The sequence below is a fragment of the Diadema antillarum genome, unplaced genomic scaffold, assembly GCF_040938485.1.
Source record: "Diadema antillarum isolate AM-2024a unplaced genomic scaffold, OU_Dant_1.0 seq00000503_RagTag, whole genome shotgun sequence".
In the NCBI taxonomy this organism is placed as follows: domain Eukaryota; kingdom Metazoa; phylum Echinodermata; class Echinoidea; order Diadematoida; family Diadematidae; genus Diadema; species Diadema antillarum.
The window spans coordinates 51,905-71,203 of record NW_027271460.1 but is presented as its reverse complement, the minus strand read 5'-3'; the positions used below and the strand labels follow the sequence as shown (position 1 = coordinate 71,203).

Genomic DNA, 19,299 nt, shown 5'->3' with positions numbered 1-19,299 from the left:
AGAAACTGTGTGTGACACACGGAGCGAACACACAGTGATGTGAAGCGTTCGCCCATGCAGAGACGCTATAAATGCTTGTTCTGCGACGTATTTCGAAAGCAATTCGCATTTCGTTATAACGGAGCACAATTCTTTTGTTTTTCTTTGTCAGTGGCGCTCAAAAAGACTTCGTTATATCAAACATTTCGCTATAACCATGTACGTTATAAGCGAATTTTGTACCATAGACTTTAATGGTGATAATTTTGTGACCAGAAGTTTTACTTCGTTATAACGAAATTTCGTTATAACCGTGTTCGTTATAACGGGAGTGCACTGTAATAGGTCTTTTCCCCCATTCTGATTTTATTTGCTTTATTAACATTGCCTTTGTCTAGACGAAGTTGATAACGGTGAAATAAATATTGAGTGCTACAATCTATACATGTTCATCAACTTTTGAAGTGTGGAAGGCATCTAAACCAGCCAATATATGAACAACGTCAGAGAGGCAAACAAGCGGGAGGAGAAACCAAACCCTAGCTCCATAGTACAGTGTCATTTGCTTCCTATATCCAACAAAATGCACTTAAATTGCACTTTTCACTGATGTCTTCAACCATCTAACTCCTACAGACCTGTAACTTGGGAAAGACAAACTGTATGTGACAGAGAAAAGTAGATTTGCAAGAAATATCTTCATCATCACTCGGTGCTAGGCATGAAACTTTCCAAATCTCTGACTTAATAACTCTTCTTATGGAGATTTACAATACATGCATTTCGTATGCAAAATCTCTTCTGACAGAGCTGGTAGTGCATTGTTGACCCATGTTTGGATTACACTGGTTGCTTACATCCAAGATTAGATCTAACACACTTATTACTACTCTCACATCCATGAAGAGACAGGCAGACTTATTGAACAGCAAATGAAATGTGCTTAAGAAGTCCAATAAAAAAAAAGGAGATAATTCCAAGTGCAATACTGTTCAATGTATTTCAGTGTTAACTCATGTTCAGATGAACTCATTGATACGTAGCCATACAACTTGCCAAGAGGCATAAGAAAGCTAAATTACTACAAAGAAGCTTGGTAGGAGAATAGAGACCTAGTTCTACAGTTGTACATGTCTGTGCTGTCATTGCCACGGCAGGAGTTGGTTAAAAACATTCTTGGAAAGCCTCACTCCGATATTATTTCACCCTACTCAGGCTGCAACAGTTGGTGTGTGGTGTCATATACTACACTGATGTGTTGTCAGAAGTGAAAATGCTCAGAAGCTTACCAATTGAAGGCATCAATCATTTCAGGTACTAAAGGAGATGTCCCATTATGCGAACAATATCAAACTTTGAACTGAATGGTGCAAAGGCCTCTGTGAGAGTAAATCCACAAACAGTAAAACGAAATCAAGTCATTTGCCACTGGTAATTATAGAAAGTCACAAAAATAACTGATCTCTCAAACCTCACCTACAGCTATTTCTTTTTTCCATGGTTTCATGTCAAGTAAATGTAATTAACATTTGCATGAGGCTGCGTGTATGATATACCATGAAGCAGCCATATTTCTCTGTAATTTTCCACTGTCAAACACACAAATTGCCAAATATTTTTTTTTTAAACCTCAGAGCAATATCATTTGCATGTCAAAGCCAGTACTGTGCATGTTCTGTGTTGCCTCTATTCATACATACCAGAGGAAGCTGGATTCCTTCACATTTTTCTTTGTGATGTAGCAAAACTTTAATTCACCTTTCTATGACAGGATGTTGTCAAAAACATAAGCCAGTACACAACTAGTGGGAGAAGTAGATAACTTGTGTGACAACTTAAAAGAGCCTCTGCTCTTCACAGCTGGACAAGCTCATGTGACCTTACAAATGAAGACTGCAATGCCAAGATTGTCATACAAAATCTAAATAATATCCTCTGGGTTTTGTATGCTCTTTGATACTACATCTCTTGGTAGAAGTATTCAACGCATAATCTTTGACCTCCGATACACATCACAGAATGCAAGTAACAGAATATAGCAAAAAATGTGTGTGTTTGTTTGTTTGTTTTGTTTGTTTTTCTTTTAGCCTTGGTATAGGATCATTTTCCACCACCTTTCTCATAAAATTGTACCTTCTTTATAAACAAGAGTTTATAAAGAGTGTGTATGATTGCCTCCATGATCACTGCGATAATGAATGAATATATCTTCCGTTGGCAACATATTATCCTCTTACCAATACTTTCATATGAATTAAAACTGAATGTGGCCGGAAATTGACAATACTCCTACTTATTGTGGTATCCTAGCACTAGAGGCACTGTACTGTATCAACCCACTTGCTAAAATATAAAGAGTAAAATAGCCAGGATTGTAACATACGATAAAAATTGTGCAGTATTGTTATCAGTGTTCAAGACAAGACCCTGTTGATGTTGCACATCAACAGGGTAAAGAAATGGAGCACAAACTCACATAAAATGAATTTTCAATGATTTACAATCATGCCACATTAAAGACAAGTGTTTGATATACAAACTTCCTTTCAAAGATGCACACTTGTACCTTCAGTAATATAATGAGAATGTTGGTCCTATATTCAAATAAGAATATCTTGAGGATGAACTTAAAGAAAGTACATGTGATATATAAACAAAGGCACGTATTATAACTCTTCTCTTTTAGGTTTGTAAACTGTTGCTTCCTTCTCTATAAACTCACTCAGCTTCTCAAGGGACCTCTCCCCACCACTAAATTTCACTGGGTTATCTTTATCTGTTGCTTTAGAGAAATAAATAGTAGGAAATCCTGACACCTCATAGGCACTGTGAGAGATATCATTTGCAGTGGCATCCATCTTAGCTATGACTAAATTCTGTGATTTCTCATACTTTTTGCCCAATTTTTTGTACACTGGCTCAAGCTTCTTGCAATGACCACACCAGGGGGCATAAAACTCAATCAAGACATCCTTTGATTTGTCCAGCACAACTTGATCAAAAGTTTTGCCCACAACAGTCTTCACAGCTGCCTTGGATTTCTTGGGAACTGGTTGTGACTTAATGACTGGCTTCAGGTCATCTAAACAAAGACAAAAGAAAGATTTCATTGGTATAAAAAGATATGAAGCATATCAATATGCTATAAAAAAATAATGAATACATGTACAACATATGCATGTTGAACAATATTGGAACCAGTTTCTAGTGTCTTATCAGTATCTATCTGTACTACTCTCAGTAGAAAAAGGGAAGCAAACATTAACACATTCTGTCTTGGATCGACTGAAATGTGATCAGTCTAGACTATAGATTACATTAAGATTATGGTTAACACTGAACACTAACACTGATATGTACAGTAAACTTGGACAAATGCGTGATCACTGAAACATCCCTTTATCAAACTGTGGTCAAAATTTAGTGCAGGGTACCATTTAAAAAAAAAAAAAAAAAAAAAAAAAAATTGGTCAAACTTATGTCAATGGTCAATCCCCTGTGGGAAACATAATGGCACATCTCCGTTCCAACTTGGTTCCATAAAGTCAGATCCACACTACTCAATTTAGATTTGACGGCAATCCTTGCTATTCCTGACCTCTGACCGATGAAGCACAATGACAAATCTAGTGTGAATAGTAACTCCTTGTAAAGCGCTATCATAAATTTGAACACAGTGAAAGTGGTCAATGGATTAGAGCTTGATCTACACCACTGATCACCACTAGGGCCCAGTTGCATAGCAAGGGAACCAGTACAAAAATCAAATGCAAGTTTCCGACAGCCTGATTCAAGATTTTGATAAATAAAAGCTGTATAAATGGTTTGGACATAAGCTCAAATGTAATCTGGTCACATCATAAACAAACCAAATCTACCTGTTTTGCTGTATCCATGTCTGATAATTTTGACAAGATAACACTTCCATCTTTCTCTCATTTTGAGAATGGCAAGAATTATATTGGATACTGATTGATGATTCAATGTCCTAAAGATAGAGGAGAGATAGGAAAGGAGTATTTCTCACCATTCTGCCATTGTCGGATAAATTCTCTGAGGACATCAGAATCAAACTCCTCCTCAGGGTCCAACCTAAACTTCCTCTTGTCAGCTCCCCAGATTCCTACATTGATGTCTTCTCCACTGTCATCTAGCTCCAGCTCCTTCAACTCCTGTTGGAATTCTTCCTCATCAGCAATAGCAAAGAGGAGTTCATCAAACTCTTTGTCCTTGGCCACCTCTACAATCTTCTGACGGTGGATTTCCGTTGCTGTCAAACATGATTTGAAGATAAATTATCAATTCATACCCACAAATGACATTCTTTCAACAACAATGTTTACATTGTGAGGACATTCGTAAAGCTGATAAGCTGACATGACCGGGACCTTTTAAACAGATGGATCCATTAATTTCATAATGATCAAACAAGGTAGGCAAGACTATTCATTTGATATTTCACAAATCATGCTATTCCCCTCTGAATAGATAGAAACGAGTCATCTGTCAAACACTAACCTATTCCTGACTGCCTATCTGTAATGGAGAAATCATTCACTTGAAATTTGAATGCTTAACTCTTTGACGAATCCTTTAATTCTTTGCCATAACTGTAATTTATGGTTTTATTGAAATAAATTATGCCACAGTGTAATACCCATCAAACTTTCAACCCTTCATGGCATCATAGAAGTGCAAAATAATTATCCACACTACAGTTGATATCACTTGACCCACTTACTTCAAGATTTCAAAAGTCCCCAAAGTGTTCAAATATGGCACACTAGGATCCTGTAATGGGCCAAACCATCCTCAGTACTTCACTAAATAGTTAACTAGCAAACCATCACAAGGTCTTCACTGAAAGGCTTACTACTAGCAAACTATCCCAGGTAATTCACTAAATTGTAAACTAGCAAACCATCCTTAGAACTTCACTAAATGATGCTATGATTAAGCATGATATAGCATAATACATGATATCTCAATCCATTCAAAGAAAATGAATGCACATTATATAAAGACATGAGTGAATAACTACAATCCCCTACAACTTAATCATTTTTATTTTGCCATAACATTGGATGCACCCACCAGCTTTTTCCAAACATAACTTGTAGGATAAAATGTCCTAATTAACCCAATGGTTCATCTCTAATACTTTAACATAGAAGTGCATTTATCTGACAGCCACATGGCATTTGAAGAGAAGGGACAAACCAAGGGCTCACCAACTCTGTGATCAAAACTCCACTCAACAGAAAAGTAGGCAACCAACAAAGGACGATCTGCATATCGTGTGTTCTTGTTTTCCCTTGTCATCTGGCCAACCAGTGGGACATCATTTTCTGCATAGAAACTTTCCAACTCTGTGGCTGACCCATCTGCCTACAAAACACAGGAAAAACTCTACCATTGGATAATTCGCACACACAATTAAACTATCAGTACAAATATGGTAATAGAAATATTTTCACTATTTCGGCATGTTTTCTCCTCCTGCTACAGGAATCCAGGATCATTACCTTGATTCTTTCAGAGTGCTTATCAAAAAATACATTTGAACCCAAACTTAGGGTTATCATTTCATCTGAACCTGATTCTATACTGATACAGTGGTCACCGCTCAATTGGGAGGGATTGAGAGACAAGTTTTTCTCCTGTTTAAAGCGAGGCTCCAGCTTAACCCGTTGAGGACGAGTCCCGAGTAAACTGGGGCAGGTGTCTATAGGAAATGCGTGTTGTAGCAAAATCAGTCCATCCTTAACGGGTTAAGGGGTGGCTGGTATTGGCTTGCGCACACCACCCAACATGAAGCCCAGTATGTTGGCATAATGTTAAACACCCATTGATATCCACAGCAATAGGTACACATGCACTATGACATGCAGACACAAAATGGAGATAAAAGAAGACACAGCAGTCTCATAATATTTTGGGGCAAATGCATCACCAGAATAAACCTTTTTTTTTTTTTAAATCCACAAAGTAACTCTTTTCACTGTTCATCATAAAGACCCTACATAATTATCAAGTCACTATGCCTAGATGACCCTGCCAATGGCCAATGCAGGAAAATAGGTAGCACTGCTAACTTGAACATGTTTCTGTCACATCAGTCAAGTTAAGTACATACTGGTACACATTACAACACTTTAGTTAAGACAAACACATTTTTATGATATTCAACCCTACTTCTTATGCCATCTGTCACACACACCCATCCACAAACACACACACTACACATACAAAGAGGGAGAGTATGGGGCAGAGGTCGCACATTGGAAAGGTGACTCTGTACTCATACTGCAAGGGGGTGGTAGTGTATGAGTAGAAGCTGACAATGCTTACAATGAATGCCAGCACCACCTCCTACTGTGTACTGACAAATGTTTAGGCTGTGCAGCTATGGGCAGAATCAATGTGGGATTGGCTCGGTAACTACCCCCTTTATTTTTAGGAAATGAAATCCCTGTTTTGTTTTTTTTGTTTTTTCCTGAAGGGTTTTCTCACCATTATAAACATTAATGATGGACAATGCAAGTGCTTTAGAGAAATTTGTTCTGATAAAGCAGTTCAAGGTTCCAGTTAAGCAGGGGAAATAACACACTTAAAAAAAAATATACATATATATATTGTGTCAAATTTTGTTGCACTTGAGCAGGGTTCCTGCTAAAGCATTGTATTAACCACATACCTTACTAAAGACATGCCTCCATGGCTCATATTTTGACCTGAATCGTTCTGGAAGGAAGACAACCACTGAGGGTGCATTCACTTTGTAGCTTTCCCTCGCCTCCTCACTGAAGACATGAGCAAAGCGGTATTCATCTCGCAGGGAATTACCTGATGGTGTTGAGACATGAAATCAGGGGGTTAGTAAATGCAACAACACTTCAAAACAACCTCTGCTGCCAGGTTACTTTTCTGGCATAGCATAATGATAATTGCTTGCATATATTAACCATCTGGTGGACTTTGGTCCTCAATGAATTATCATTGTTGTGTTTTTTTTCCCACAAACTTAAGCACAAGCAAAATGGAAAGCATCAGCAGTATTTGACAAGTTTTCGACTTTAACAATGTTGTCTTTGCTGAAAAATACTGGTGTCCTGCAACAAACATTTCAACACAAAGTACTAATATACCAGTAATCACATTTATAGTCCAAACTGTACCAGAGTGGCATTTGTGTGGGACTATTATATCAGTCAAAGTGGTACAGTGTATGTTTTAGTAGTTTACTACATTTCACAACCATGATCAAGTGAGTGATGTAATGCCTGATTTAATATGTAATAGAAGGTACACTGTAAAAGTCAGAGATTCTGTTAGGTACACAATGACTTGACGTACAGCAGTGGGATTCTGTATATGATGCAACATATTTTGTGGGTTATCTATTTACTAATTTCACAAGTAGGGTGCTATTCGTAAATTTAATTCCACACAAATACATTAAAGGACAAGTTCACCTTCATAAACATAAGGATTGAGAGAATGTAGCAATATTAGTAGAACACATCAGTGAAAGTTTGAGGAAAATTGGACAATCCGTTCAAAAGTTATGATTTTTTGAAGTTTTTGTGCAGTAACCGCTGGATGAGAAGACTACTGCAGTGTACGATGTCACATGCGTACAACAATATAAGGAAAATATAAAGAGAATTTCACAAAATTCCATCTTTTGGAAAAAGTACACATTCCCCTGACTCGTTACCGACAAATGTTATGGGTAATATTATTCCCCCTGCCTTTAGAAAGAGGCAAGTCGAGTGCTCTTTTATTATGCGAAAAAAGTGAAAATATGTTGAATTTTCTTTTACATTTTCTTTATACTCTTGTACGCATATGACTCACAAGCTGTAGTAGTCTCCTCATCCAGCGGTTCCAACACAAAAATTTAAAAAATTCATAACTTTTGCATCGATTGTCCAATTTTCCTCAAACTTTCACTGATGTGTTCTACTAATATTGTTGCATTTTCTCAATCCTTATGTTTATGAAGGTGAACTTGTCCTTTAACTGTTATCCCGACATAAATGTGACATGTGCACATACATTTCTCTGTTTATTACTGTACTCCACCACTGCAAATTCAATGACTTGCAAAATTGTAAGGACGTCCCAATTCACAAAAAATTAGACATGCTAAATATATGGCATATTCCAGTAATAACAACAGTGAGTGTAATAGCTGATGTAACTGATAGAAAAATTACTCGAAGATGAAAATGGAAACAGTAGCAATACTTCATGTACAAGCAGTGGTGGAAGAAATAGTGCAGTGAATAAGTGACCCGCTACAATAAGATCCAAGTCAAGGGAGGTCAATTTTCTGAAAATGACATGACATTATTCCCTTACTCTTCTGCTTTAATTTCGTATAACAGGACTCATAAAAGTAATCACTTAAGATATAGACGATTTTATAAGACCATGTTGAGTGGCCTAGGAAATCAGCGTTTCAAGAAAACCACATTCAAAGTTGTTGTTTTTTCCGACACAATTGTGATGAAGGGGAGGTAAGACAGTTATCACCTCATAATAGAAGGTCCACTCATAGCAAGCTCCGTGATGTTCATTCAAGCTATAGCACAAGCAGTCTATGCACAACCAATCAGGAACTAGGATGCCAGCACTGACCTATAAGATTACTCCCTTGTTGCTAGGGACGCAGTCTATCTGCGGCACTAAATTGAAATCTTTGGACATGTTTCTGTTTTGCTGAAAATCAGAAAATTATGTCCCACAAAAATGCTAATTTTTTGCTTTTCCTTTCATCATTTAGCTTCAAAATTTTGGCAGATGATAGACAAAACATTTGCCTACAACATTGTGTCAAAATAGAAATTCGATGGTTTGACCGATTTTATCAATCTCACTTCAAACTCCATTTTTTCAGCTCAGCCGTCAGAGACTTTCGCATCCTTTTGTCAGGGCTGGTCACATGCATGCATATATTGGCAGAAGTAGTTCTGTTCATAGAAATGACAGAAGCAGCACTTAATCTAGAAAAAGATATAGCAGTGAAAGAGGTAGCCTTTATCATAAATGAAAGAATAGGAGAATCAGCAAAACTAACTACGTAGCAGCATCATTATCATAAAGTTAGTTCCACAGTAACATTATTGAGCCTTTGATACTCACCTGCATTGAGATATGTAGAATAGAGCTTGTCCCGTTTGTCATTGAAGAACCCAACAATGCTGACATCCTCCTGGTGGGTCAGGAATTCTCTCAAAGCTTTCACTGATCCTAAAAGTTGGGAGCTGTCTCCAATTTGTTTCTTCATGTAGGTAACAATGCCTAGCATAGAGTGAGAACACACACACATTGCCATGGAGGATGACAGGTAGTCAGACAGGAATTAAATGAAAATACCACACTGCACTACATGCAAAATATCATGTGTGCAGGGGATCTTCACATTAGGACTCTTTGTAAAACAATCACAGCTATGACAAAGCATACTGTAAATATCTCAAAATCACATCCTTGAGAGCTAACCTTCTGTCACTTATATATTTATCAAAGAATTAACATTTGATAGTTAGTCAATAGAATACAAAGCATTATGCAATTGGCAACAGTCATGAATTTTGTTGAGTTCAACAGTCATATAGGAAACTCATATTCATATTGCACAGAAAATAATAGTCTTTACAGACAATTGAATGCTTCCATTCCTGCAGAAAGCAAGTACTGCATTATTTGCAAAAATCAATGAGACTTATGGCAACTATGTAATACAATTTTAGATACAGTATGCTCCTGTTATAACGAACACCGTTTCAACAAAATTATTGATCCAATACAATGAAGTAAAATCCAGGTCATAAAATAATCATCTATACATCTTTATACACTATATTTGTTCATTTTAACAATATTTCGATATAACAGAAGTAAACTGCCAGTCCAAGGGACTTTTGTTGTAACAGAAGCTGCTTGTATTATTCACAGTTAGAAAAATGTCTTCTTTCTACAATGTGTAAAGCCCATCTCACCTGCAGACTTTCTTGGTCCCTTAAACTCAAACTCCTGACCCTTGCGGAAGATCTTGAGTGTGGGATAACCTGACACATCAAAGCGGGTTGCAAGGTCACTTTCTGCAGTGGCATCTACTTTGGCAATAGGAACAGGTGGGTTATTTCCTTGCAAGATCTTGGCAGCACTTTCTAGCTCAGGAGCAAGCTGCTTGCAGTGGCCACACCTAAATAGGAGGAATAGAGAGTTCACTTTATGCACATTGGAACCATTCACTCTTGATTTCTCATGCATCTCCATGAAAAAAACAAAAACAAAAACAAACACACACACAATATATATATATATATATATATATATATATATATATATATATATATTTATATATTTATATATATATATATATATATATATATATATATATCTATTTATATATATATATATATATATATATATATATATATATATATATGAGTAGCAATATAGGAAAAAACATGATGTAAACAATGTAGAATAATAGACAATGAAAAAGATGGATGTTTGAAGATATGTTAGTTTCAATATAATTCAACTCTCTGTAAACTTCCTACCATAGTTAAACATCAAGCCATTGGAATATAATAATCACACTACTTGCAACTACCTGTATATACTGCATTGAAGGGATCATATAGTTTTGGTTGAGACCTAACTTCAGGTTCAGTCTAGCATTTTTTTTTTCTTTTTTGAGAGATAATGAGAAACTTTATATGAAATATGAAAGAGCATATAATTCCAAGAGGGACTCAAAGTTTAGGTAAAAATTGGCTTTGAAATGGCTGAAATATATCCAAAACAGAGCAATCCTAATAAAACATGGGACCCACCTTTTATTAGGATTGCTTTGTTTTACTTTATCATTTGATGTCTCAGCCATTCCAAAACCAATTTTCATCTAATAAACTTTGAATTCCTCTTAGAATGGTATGCTCTGTATTATTTCATAAGTGGTTTGTTGGTATCTCCCAAAAAGTTAAAAGCTCAATTTCTTTGGACTAGATTCAAATTTCCATTGCACAAATGTTATTGACAAATCACATGCAGTTGTATGCCAGCAGACATCCAATAAGGAACATACACTGTACACTGTGGCATGACACACTCGTGTCCAAGGCAAGCCTATTTCGTGCTTGTTTCGGTCCACTGACTATATCAAAACTATAGTTTTGATTCAAACTACCTTTATGAATTTGGGCCACTATATCCAATACACATGATGACATCTTGTTCTAAGGAGGACTTGGATTGGAAAAAAAACAAAAAACAAAAAACAAAAATGAAGATTTACATTTTTGGGTTTGAAGCTAGATCACAAGAGCTGCTTACAGATGTCAATCACTTTGGTTGAAATCAAATTCTACTCTACAGTTTCAGCACTCTACCTCTGGTAAAGTCAATTAAAGAAAATATAAATTTGAGAATATTGATTCCAATTCAATCTGAATATAAATCACTACAGTCATTTTGGTGCAATGCATAAGATCACATCCCCAAAAGTCCATACACCTACACCTGCAGTTAAAATTCTGTTGATCATCTAATGGCAAACTGGAAGCATACAAAAAATACAAACCAGGAGGTATCACATCAAGTCTAAACGCCTGAACCTTAACACAAGAGTTAAGCTGGTATAAGTAGTTATCAATGTATGTGACCCGCTACAACGAAAGGATCCTAAAGTCGCTGATGGCTGAGCCGAGAAAATCTAGTTTGAAGTCACATTATCAAAATATTTCAAAATATCAGATTTCTGTTTTTGACATAATTTTGTAGTCTAATGTTTTGTCTATCATCTGCCGAAATTCAAAGCTAGATGATCAAAGGTAAGAAATTAGCGTTATTCTGGGCCATTATTTTCCAACTTTCAACGTAAAAGAAATGTGTCCGAAGATTTGGAAGTAGCGCCGCCGCTAGACTCCGCCCCTAGCAATGAGGGAGTGATCTTACTGGTCAGTGCGTGACATCCTGATTGTTGATTGGTCGTGCGTAGACCGATGGCACTAAGCTTGAATGAACATCGCGGAGGTCGCTAGGAGCATACCTTCTATTGTCAAGTGGTGAAAATTGTCTCGCCTCCCCTTGATCATGATAGCGTCGCAAGGAAAACTTTGAAGGTGTTTTCCTCGAAACTCTGAATTCCACAGCCACTTGACATACGCTAATAAAATTATCGATATCTCCGCAACCGAGTACTTTTATGAGTTGTGCTATATATGAAATTAAAGAAGTAGAGTAAGGGAATAATATCATGCCATTTTTAGAAAATTGTCCTCCCCCGACTTTCGGATCCTTTTGTTGTAGCGGGTCATATATGTTTGGTGCCTGAAATATGCCAAATTAAGCCATTTTATCGGCAAGGACAAAAACTTACCAAGGAGCATAGAATTCAACGAGAATGAGTTCAGCCTCTGTGACGATGTCATCAAAGTTGTCTTGTGTCAGGGTGATGACAGCTTCTGGAGGAGGGGTCCAGTTAGGGTCTGATTGCTCCTTCATATACTCAACAATACCTGCATGTAAGACATCATAATCAGTTTTATCCTTCTGTTCATTGGAAGAGAAACAGCGTAAAATACAATTTGCAAATCTGTTGAAACATGAAACCGTTTATTATCATTACTATCATCATCATTAATATGAAGATACCTGAGTCATTTCCAAGTTATGGGGTAAAAAAGTGAAATTTTGCATTTTCACTTGACCTTGGACTTTTGATCTGATGATGCAAAACTTCCATGGAGAATCTTAATCTAGTAATACATGTATACATCAAGCTTTATATGCATTGAAGCATTGCAGAGATTTAATGGGAAATAAAAACACTCTGATAGCAAACAGTCTGCTCATTCATGGGTAAGTTGATCATCTAGCTATGCTCCTATACAAAAAATCCCCTACAGTGGCCCTGTTTAATCTGGAGGGTAATCTCAGAAAACTACATCCTACTGCCCAACAGCAAATGCTTAGACTGTGCAATCATCAGAATCTGTCCGGAATTGGATTAAAAACAACAACAACAAACAACAAACCCCACTCCGGTAACAAAATGAAATACCAGGTACCTGTGATCATACATATATATATATATATTTTTTTTTTTTCATTTAGTTAAAATTATTACACATCAATGAAGTAAAATAGAAGTTTTTTAGGGCCAAAATATGTCCAGACAAATCAGTTTGTGGTTCTGATTAAAAAGTGAAATGAAGATGTAAACAGTTTGTTTCATTAAATCTTGTTTCAATTAATCAGTGTGTGTTCCTGCTAAAGTAGATCCCAATTATCAGGTAAGCACTTTTCCTCCCATCTATGAAAATATAATAATTGTCATGTGTAATTCATAGCACCACAATCTTAGTTTATTCTAAAATCTAATAGCTTCCCCTATCTAAACTTTGGCATAGGGAAATACACTAGTGTGGTAAATACACTGCAAATATGCCTTACATGTACCTGATATGTGTACTATCAACCATATATTTGCAATTCAGTCTAAGCCCCACGATATGACAGGAGGTACTAACCAATTTCATCTCGAGGTCCACTGTAGTCAGATGGCTCCCCATTCCTGAATATCTTAAGTGTGGGATAGCCAGAGACACCAAACTGGCTTGCTAAATCCTTCTCAGCATCAGCATCTACCATGGCAAACGGGACTGGAGGGTCAGCGGCTGCCATGGTCTGGGCAGCTTTGGCATATTCTGGGGCAAGTCTCTTGCAGTGACCACACCTATACAAAAGTGGGAAGAACATGATGCAACGTACTGTGGTAGGTTAAAGATACATGCACACAGTAATGACTTCATGCACATGACCACAGACACAACCTGTAGTGTATCAAGCTCTACTTATTGTCTGCCACTGTTTACTCTGATACATGGCAGCAGCTATCACTGTTCTTATTTTGAATTTGTGTTACACTGGGGATTACATATTTTGAAGTATGTACATAGCTTGTGTTCATACCATGAAAACAGCATGTTACCCTATAAAATCCTACCCTGATGTTATACAAGCATGTCCAGAATGAAACCCTATGGAAAGCTGTATCCACATGTTTCTGCTTTTACTTTCTGTATATCATTGAAATATGTCCTACAATGCAAATAAAATATTTTAATGCAAATATTTTCTTGAAGGTAGACACTCAGATGACACAAAAGAATAAATGCCCAAAGGTAAGGTACACACATTTTTATGAACAATTATGCAATGTTCCGAGTCCTTAATAACATACCAATACTAAGTTTATAGGAACATACAGACTTTTATATCAGACCTACACCTGATAAAGTTGAGGAACATTAGTTTTCTAATTCAGGATTTTCAAATTCATTCTATTTACACTAACATTTGTATTCTGGTGAAATATAAAGCTTAGTGATTTACATCGCAACATGTTTTAAGGAGATTTTTGGTTGACCCTCATACTTTGGCCCCACACTTATACACCAGATCGAGATCTCCCCAGATTTTACCCAGTGACCTGCCCTCTCATTCTTCATTAACATGTCATGCTTGATGAAATGGTGTCTCACAAGTTAATGCAGGAAAATGAACTTCAGCAATTGATCTTTGCGTGTAATTCTCATTTGGCTTCACCCGAGTTGTACTATTTATCTTATCAGTGTATTGCCATACTAAACCAATCCATGCCACACATTAGTTAATTGTTGAACAAATCTGATAACATTACCATGGAGCATAAAACTCGACCAGAATTATTTCCTTGCTGTTGACAACTTCATCAAAGTTATTGGCATCCAAGACAAGCACACCATCCCGCTCTTCAATCTCACCAGGTTCACCTAGAAATTGAACAGTACGCAGAAAAGTACAAAAGGAAAGTTATTAAGGGAAATGGGCATGTGATACTATCTACGCCATATATTTCACGAGTCTAAATTTATGTGAATCGGGATATTAAAACGATTTTGCAAGTGGTTAAACTCGCGAACGTGGAGTCCTGTACTGAACGGAAAATGTTCATGCGTACGTAACATCCACATCTGGATCAGAGTCAATATTTTTGCGTGTCTTTATTTTTGCGAATAGCACCTGACTCACGAAATTCGCGAAAATAAAAACCTCGCAAAATATCCGGCATATACAGTATACCCTAGTAGTTTTGAAAAGATAACATGTTGTTACATAGAGTTAGGCAATTCTCCATTACCTAACTATGTAATATAGTTTCAATTCATGCTTTAGTCCTTTCCCTTATACAATGTAGTTCAATAACCCATAGCACAGTAACCCCAACGCCTGTCCATCACCCCTCATGTCAATAGGAGTCTTTATGTCAGACCACCAAGGTTAGTTTCCTCCTAACAACCCCACATCAAAGTATCCACTCCCATTTTGGTCAGAAAGTTATCACCCCTTGTCCAGTTCCCTTCCTGCCACAAATCCATCTCCCATTACCCTCAACACTGTTCCTTTGTTTCAGGCCCCAAAATGAGTAAGACCACACCCTACGTTTCCATGCCCACATTGAATTGACCAATCATATTGTGTATGGACCATGTGCTTCTCAAGATGAGAATTTCCCCCAAGTTTTAGAGATACAAATGTAGTTTCTGAAAGTAAAATCGAGACACTTCTACTCCAGGCTTCAGCCAGATGAGAATGTAGCATTTCATCTGCTCTTTGAACATGTTGTGATTTATCTGTGTTACCGGCATTGGAGATATTTGTAATTCGTGTAACTCCTATGTTACACGCTTACTATTTTGCTGTCTGAGTTTCGGGACTCAGAAATAAACACTTCACCTGCATATCATATTTGGACTCCCCAACTTCTTTATTTCGTCGATGACTTTAACAGCGTAATTGCATGTTTGAATCCGTACCTCTCCACAATGTCATAACACATGGCAACTTCAATCCCAAATGGCGCCTAGCGCGCCAATACATAACAATGCCTTAGTTCATGAATGTCAAAGCTAACTACAGAGCACTACAGTAAAAATGAACATGACCTATGGAATTAGCAGTATTACAAAATAAACATTCATTTCTCAAAACTATTCCATGTAGTATCTTATACAGTGCACTGTAATTATAATAAACATGGTTATAATGAAATTTTTACTATAATAACTTAGCAGAAATTCAGGTCCCAAAATCATCAGCTTTCTATCTTTATATACTCCTGGTATTTTACTATTTCCACTTTTACAGTAGCTTTGTAACTTTTATGGACTCAACACCAGAGTAAAAAATTAAAGTACAATAATTTTGGCAGGTTGAAAGAAGTCACTTGAGAAATATGTGTGTGTGCATATATATAGATGTGTATACTGCCTCTGTCTGTTTGTAGGTGTGTGTACTAAACATCTGTAGCACAGAAAGTACATTTCTCAAGCAACTTCATTTAACTTGCCAAAGATCATTCCACCATTGACATTGTTTTTCAGCTCTTTGGTTACTTGAAAGATTTATCACCTATCATCACACATGGGTACCAGGTAGGTCCTCTACTATTTCATCGATACACAGTTCCTCTGTCTTCTGTAATTAACTCTCATGAAGATATACTACATGTTATGTAAGCTGATGATATTCAAATTTACATAAACATATAACAAAATACCCAAGTCGAAGCACTCTGTAAACTTATAACTACCTAAAATTTAATTGTGTCAAATCAGAATTCTTATATAATGTTCATTCTCAGTTCAGGTGGGATAGTTCTATCACAGAATTTTCTTTAGAAGATAGTACCCCCATCTCTCAGTCTGTCAGAGATCTCAAAGTTATTGTAGATTAGCATCTGAACTTTCAACAACACATCAACAACTCACATCGTTCGGCTGAGTGGGGTATTTGTAAAATTGGTAAAATTTACAAAATATTGGAATTGGATCAGTTTTTCACTGAATGTCTTATTCATGCATTGGTATCTTCTCATCTTGATTACTGTAATTCTCTTCTTGTTGGCTTCCCTAACTTCTAGTATAGCACCACTACAAAAAATTCAAAATACAGCTGCTAGGCTTGTGACCCTCACAAAAAGATCTGACCACATGACAGTTTTCCAATCCCTTCACTGGCTCCCCGTATCGATGTATCACCTTCAACATCTTTTCATTGTTTAGAAGACGGGAGTAATGTAATAATCTTGCCCCGTCTTATCTCAAATACTTGATTTCTCTCCGCTCCTCAACTTCAATCCATTCTCTCCGTTCTTCCTTGATCCACTAGACTATCACATGGTCGATGCAACTGTACCCGTAATAGACCTAGATGGTGATGGGACTATTTCTGTTATTTCTCCATCTCTTTAATTGGAACAAACTCCCACATATCCAAAATGCTGAAAGTGTTGATAGGTTTAAATCATTGCTGAAGTAGTGAAATTAGTGAAAACTTATTTACTGGTACTCAACCCTACTTTTTTTTTTTGGTTATATTTATGTATAACAGGGTTAGTGTACATAATGCTGTATTTTGATTTCTTTCCATATTAATGCAATGCTCTTAGAAATGTCAGTAATAAGCACTAGATTCTATGTCACATAGATTCTCAAGCATTATTCAATATCATTATTACAGGACCTTCTTTATTTTCAAAATGTAGATTTAACGTTGCGGCCAGAAGAGAAATTAAAAAAACAGCCAAGCAGTTGCAGAAATAATTAAATGCAAGTGCTTCATGCCAATACTTGTAAATGTTAACCTGGTTGAGCTCACCTGGAATACTGAATATTAAATTCAGTCATCAGCTATAAAATGCACAGCGACAGCACAGTGAAGTGATCTAACGTTAGGCCCATATGCAGGCTCGAGTGCATGCCATATAATAGCCACCCATGGCATAGCCATTCATTGGCTGGGTCACTGGGATACAAGAAATTAGTTTTCTATTCCTGTGTAGACTCTGTACTTTTATGTAGCAAAGAGCAAAATGCAAAGAAAGTGTCGTGTCTATCATAGCATTTAACGAAGACCTAGTTTCTAGCTAGTTTTTCCAACAAAAAAAAAAAATGTCTGCAATTACTTGGTATCTGCACATGTGTACAATTATACTAACAAATTTAACGTTAGCATACCAATGTGAGTATTTACACCTATTTGAACTGTATGTCACTACTCTCCGTCTTTTATTTCTTTTCCTCTCTTCCTCCCTCCTCTTGTTTTTTGTTTCCCACCTCAGCCCTTCATTCATTTTGCAACACATGCACTGTATATCACTTCCACTCATCCGCATGTATTATTTCTTTTTTGAGGGGACCTTGTTTAACAAGCTGTGCTTTCTCAAGGTCCCCCACGCAACATTCCATGTAAATATCAACCTTGTTCAATTTTTTTTTTTTTTTTGTAATTGTAATATAAAAGCAATGTACTTGTCCCCACAAGGGGTTAAGGTTTGTGACACATGAGAATGGTGTGTGAAATAAATTGAATTGAATTGAATTGAATAGCTAAATAGCACTATTAGCAGTAGCAATGTTTGAATTAGCATGCTCGTCATGGAGTCATGTCGTTAGGTATTGATTGTATCGTATTTAGACCTCTAGGTCTTGAGGCACTGCATTTATTAGGCGACATCTAACGGTTAGAACCTACATGGGCATATGCAAATTTACACGGTTTACCTAGCCCTAGCCCTCCAACGTTAATAGTAAGCCTAACGTTAGGACCAGTAGAAACTAGAATCTATGCCTTGCACGCCTATCGGCCACCTCCTCCCCTTCGTCAGCCCCTGGAGTTCCGGGCACCAGATGACTCTATCCTCGCTGCCAGAAAAGAGGCTAATACAAAGTGATTCTGGCAACTAGAGTCTATAATATTTTGTTATCTTGATCATATTATCATAATTTCTCTGCGAATACGTACCTTCTGCTTCATCATCATCCTGAGGCGTTACAAGACCAACTTGCAGACTCGCCACGGCAAAAAACAAGGCAATCAAGGTTAGCTTTCGGGAATTCATCTTGCTCGTCGTTATGGAGTTCGAAGCCATCACACAGGATGATAAACGTAACGCGGCTAGCTCGCGGCTGCTAGCTATGCTGGCTCGACGTGCAGATAACCGGAGTGTACCTTTGTGATATTTATATGAGAGCCAAAACGATGTAGTTCTTCAACTAAGCATAACTTTTTTTTTCATCATCCTGTTAAAGTGGTGAAAATATGTATTCAATGTTCATCGATTGTATGACACATCATTTTACCTACGATTGATTCAGATTAGGTGAAATTTTGATAAGTTGGTGCGCATTAATATGGACCGCTTTACCAAGCCTAAAACGTGAACCAATGAAGAGCTGACAAGTTGCCGTGCAG

General features: G+C 36.9%; 1 protein-coding gene across 1 annotated transcript; it reads right to left on the bottom strand.

Moving 5' to 3' along the window:
• Positions 1–968: 968 nt before the first annotated feature.
• On the bottom strand, positions 969–18,980 carry LOC139733911 (protein disulfide-isomerase A4-like). Its single transcript, XM_071644720.1, has 10 exons — positions 18,850–18,980; positions 14,705–14,816; positions 13,533–13,738; positions 12,380–12,518; positions 9,990–10,195; positions 9,130–9,288; positions 6,677–6,825; positions 5,211–5,367; positions 4,007–4,249; positions 969–3,061 (listed from the first exon to the last, which is right to left on the bottom strand). Exons 1-10 carry the CDS (start codon positions 18,974–18,976, stop codon positions 2,646–2,648), a joined length of 1,914 nt encoding a protein of 637 aa, XP_071500821.1. The 5' UTR covers positions 18,977–18,980; the 3' UTR covers positions 969–2,645.
• Between the last annotated feature and the right edge of the window lie 319 nt (positions 18,981–19,299).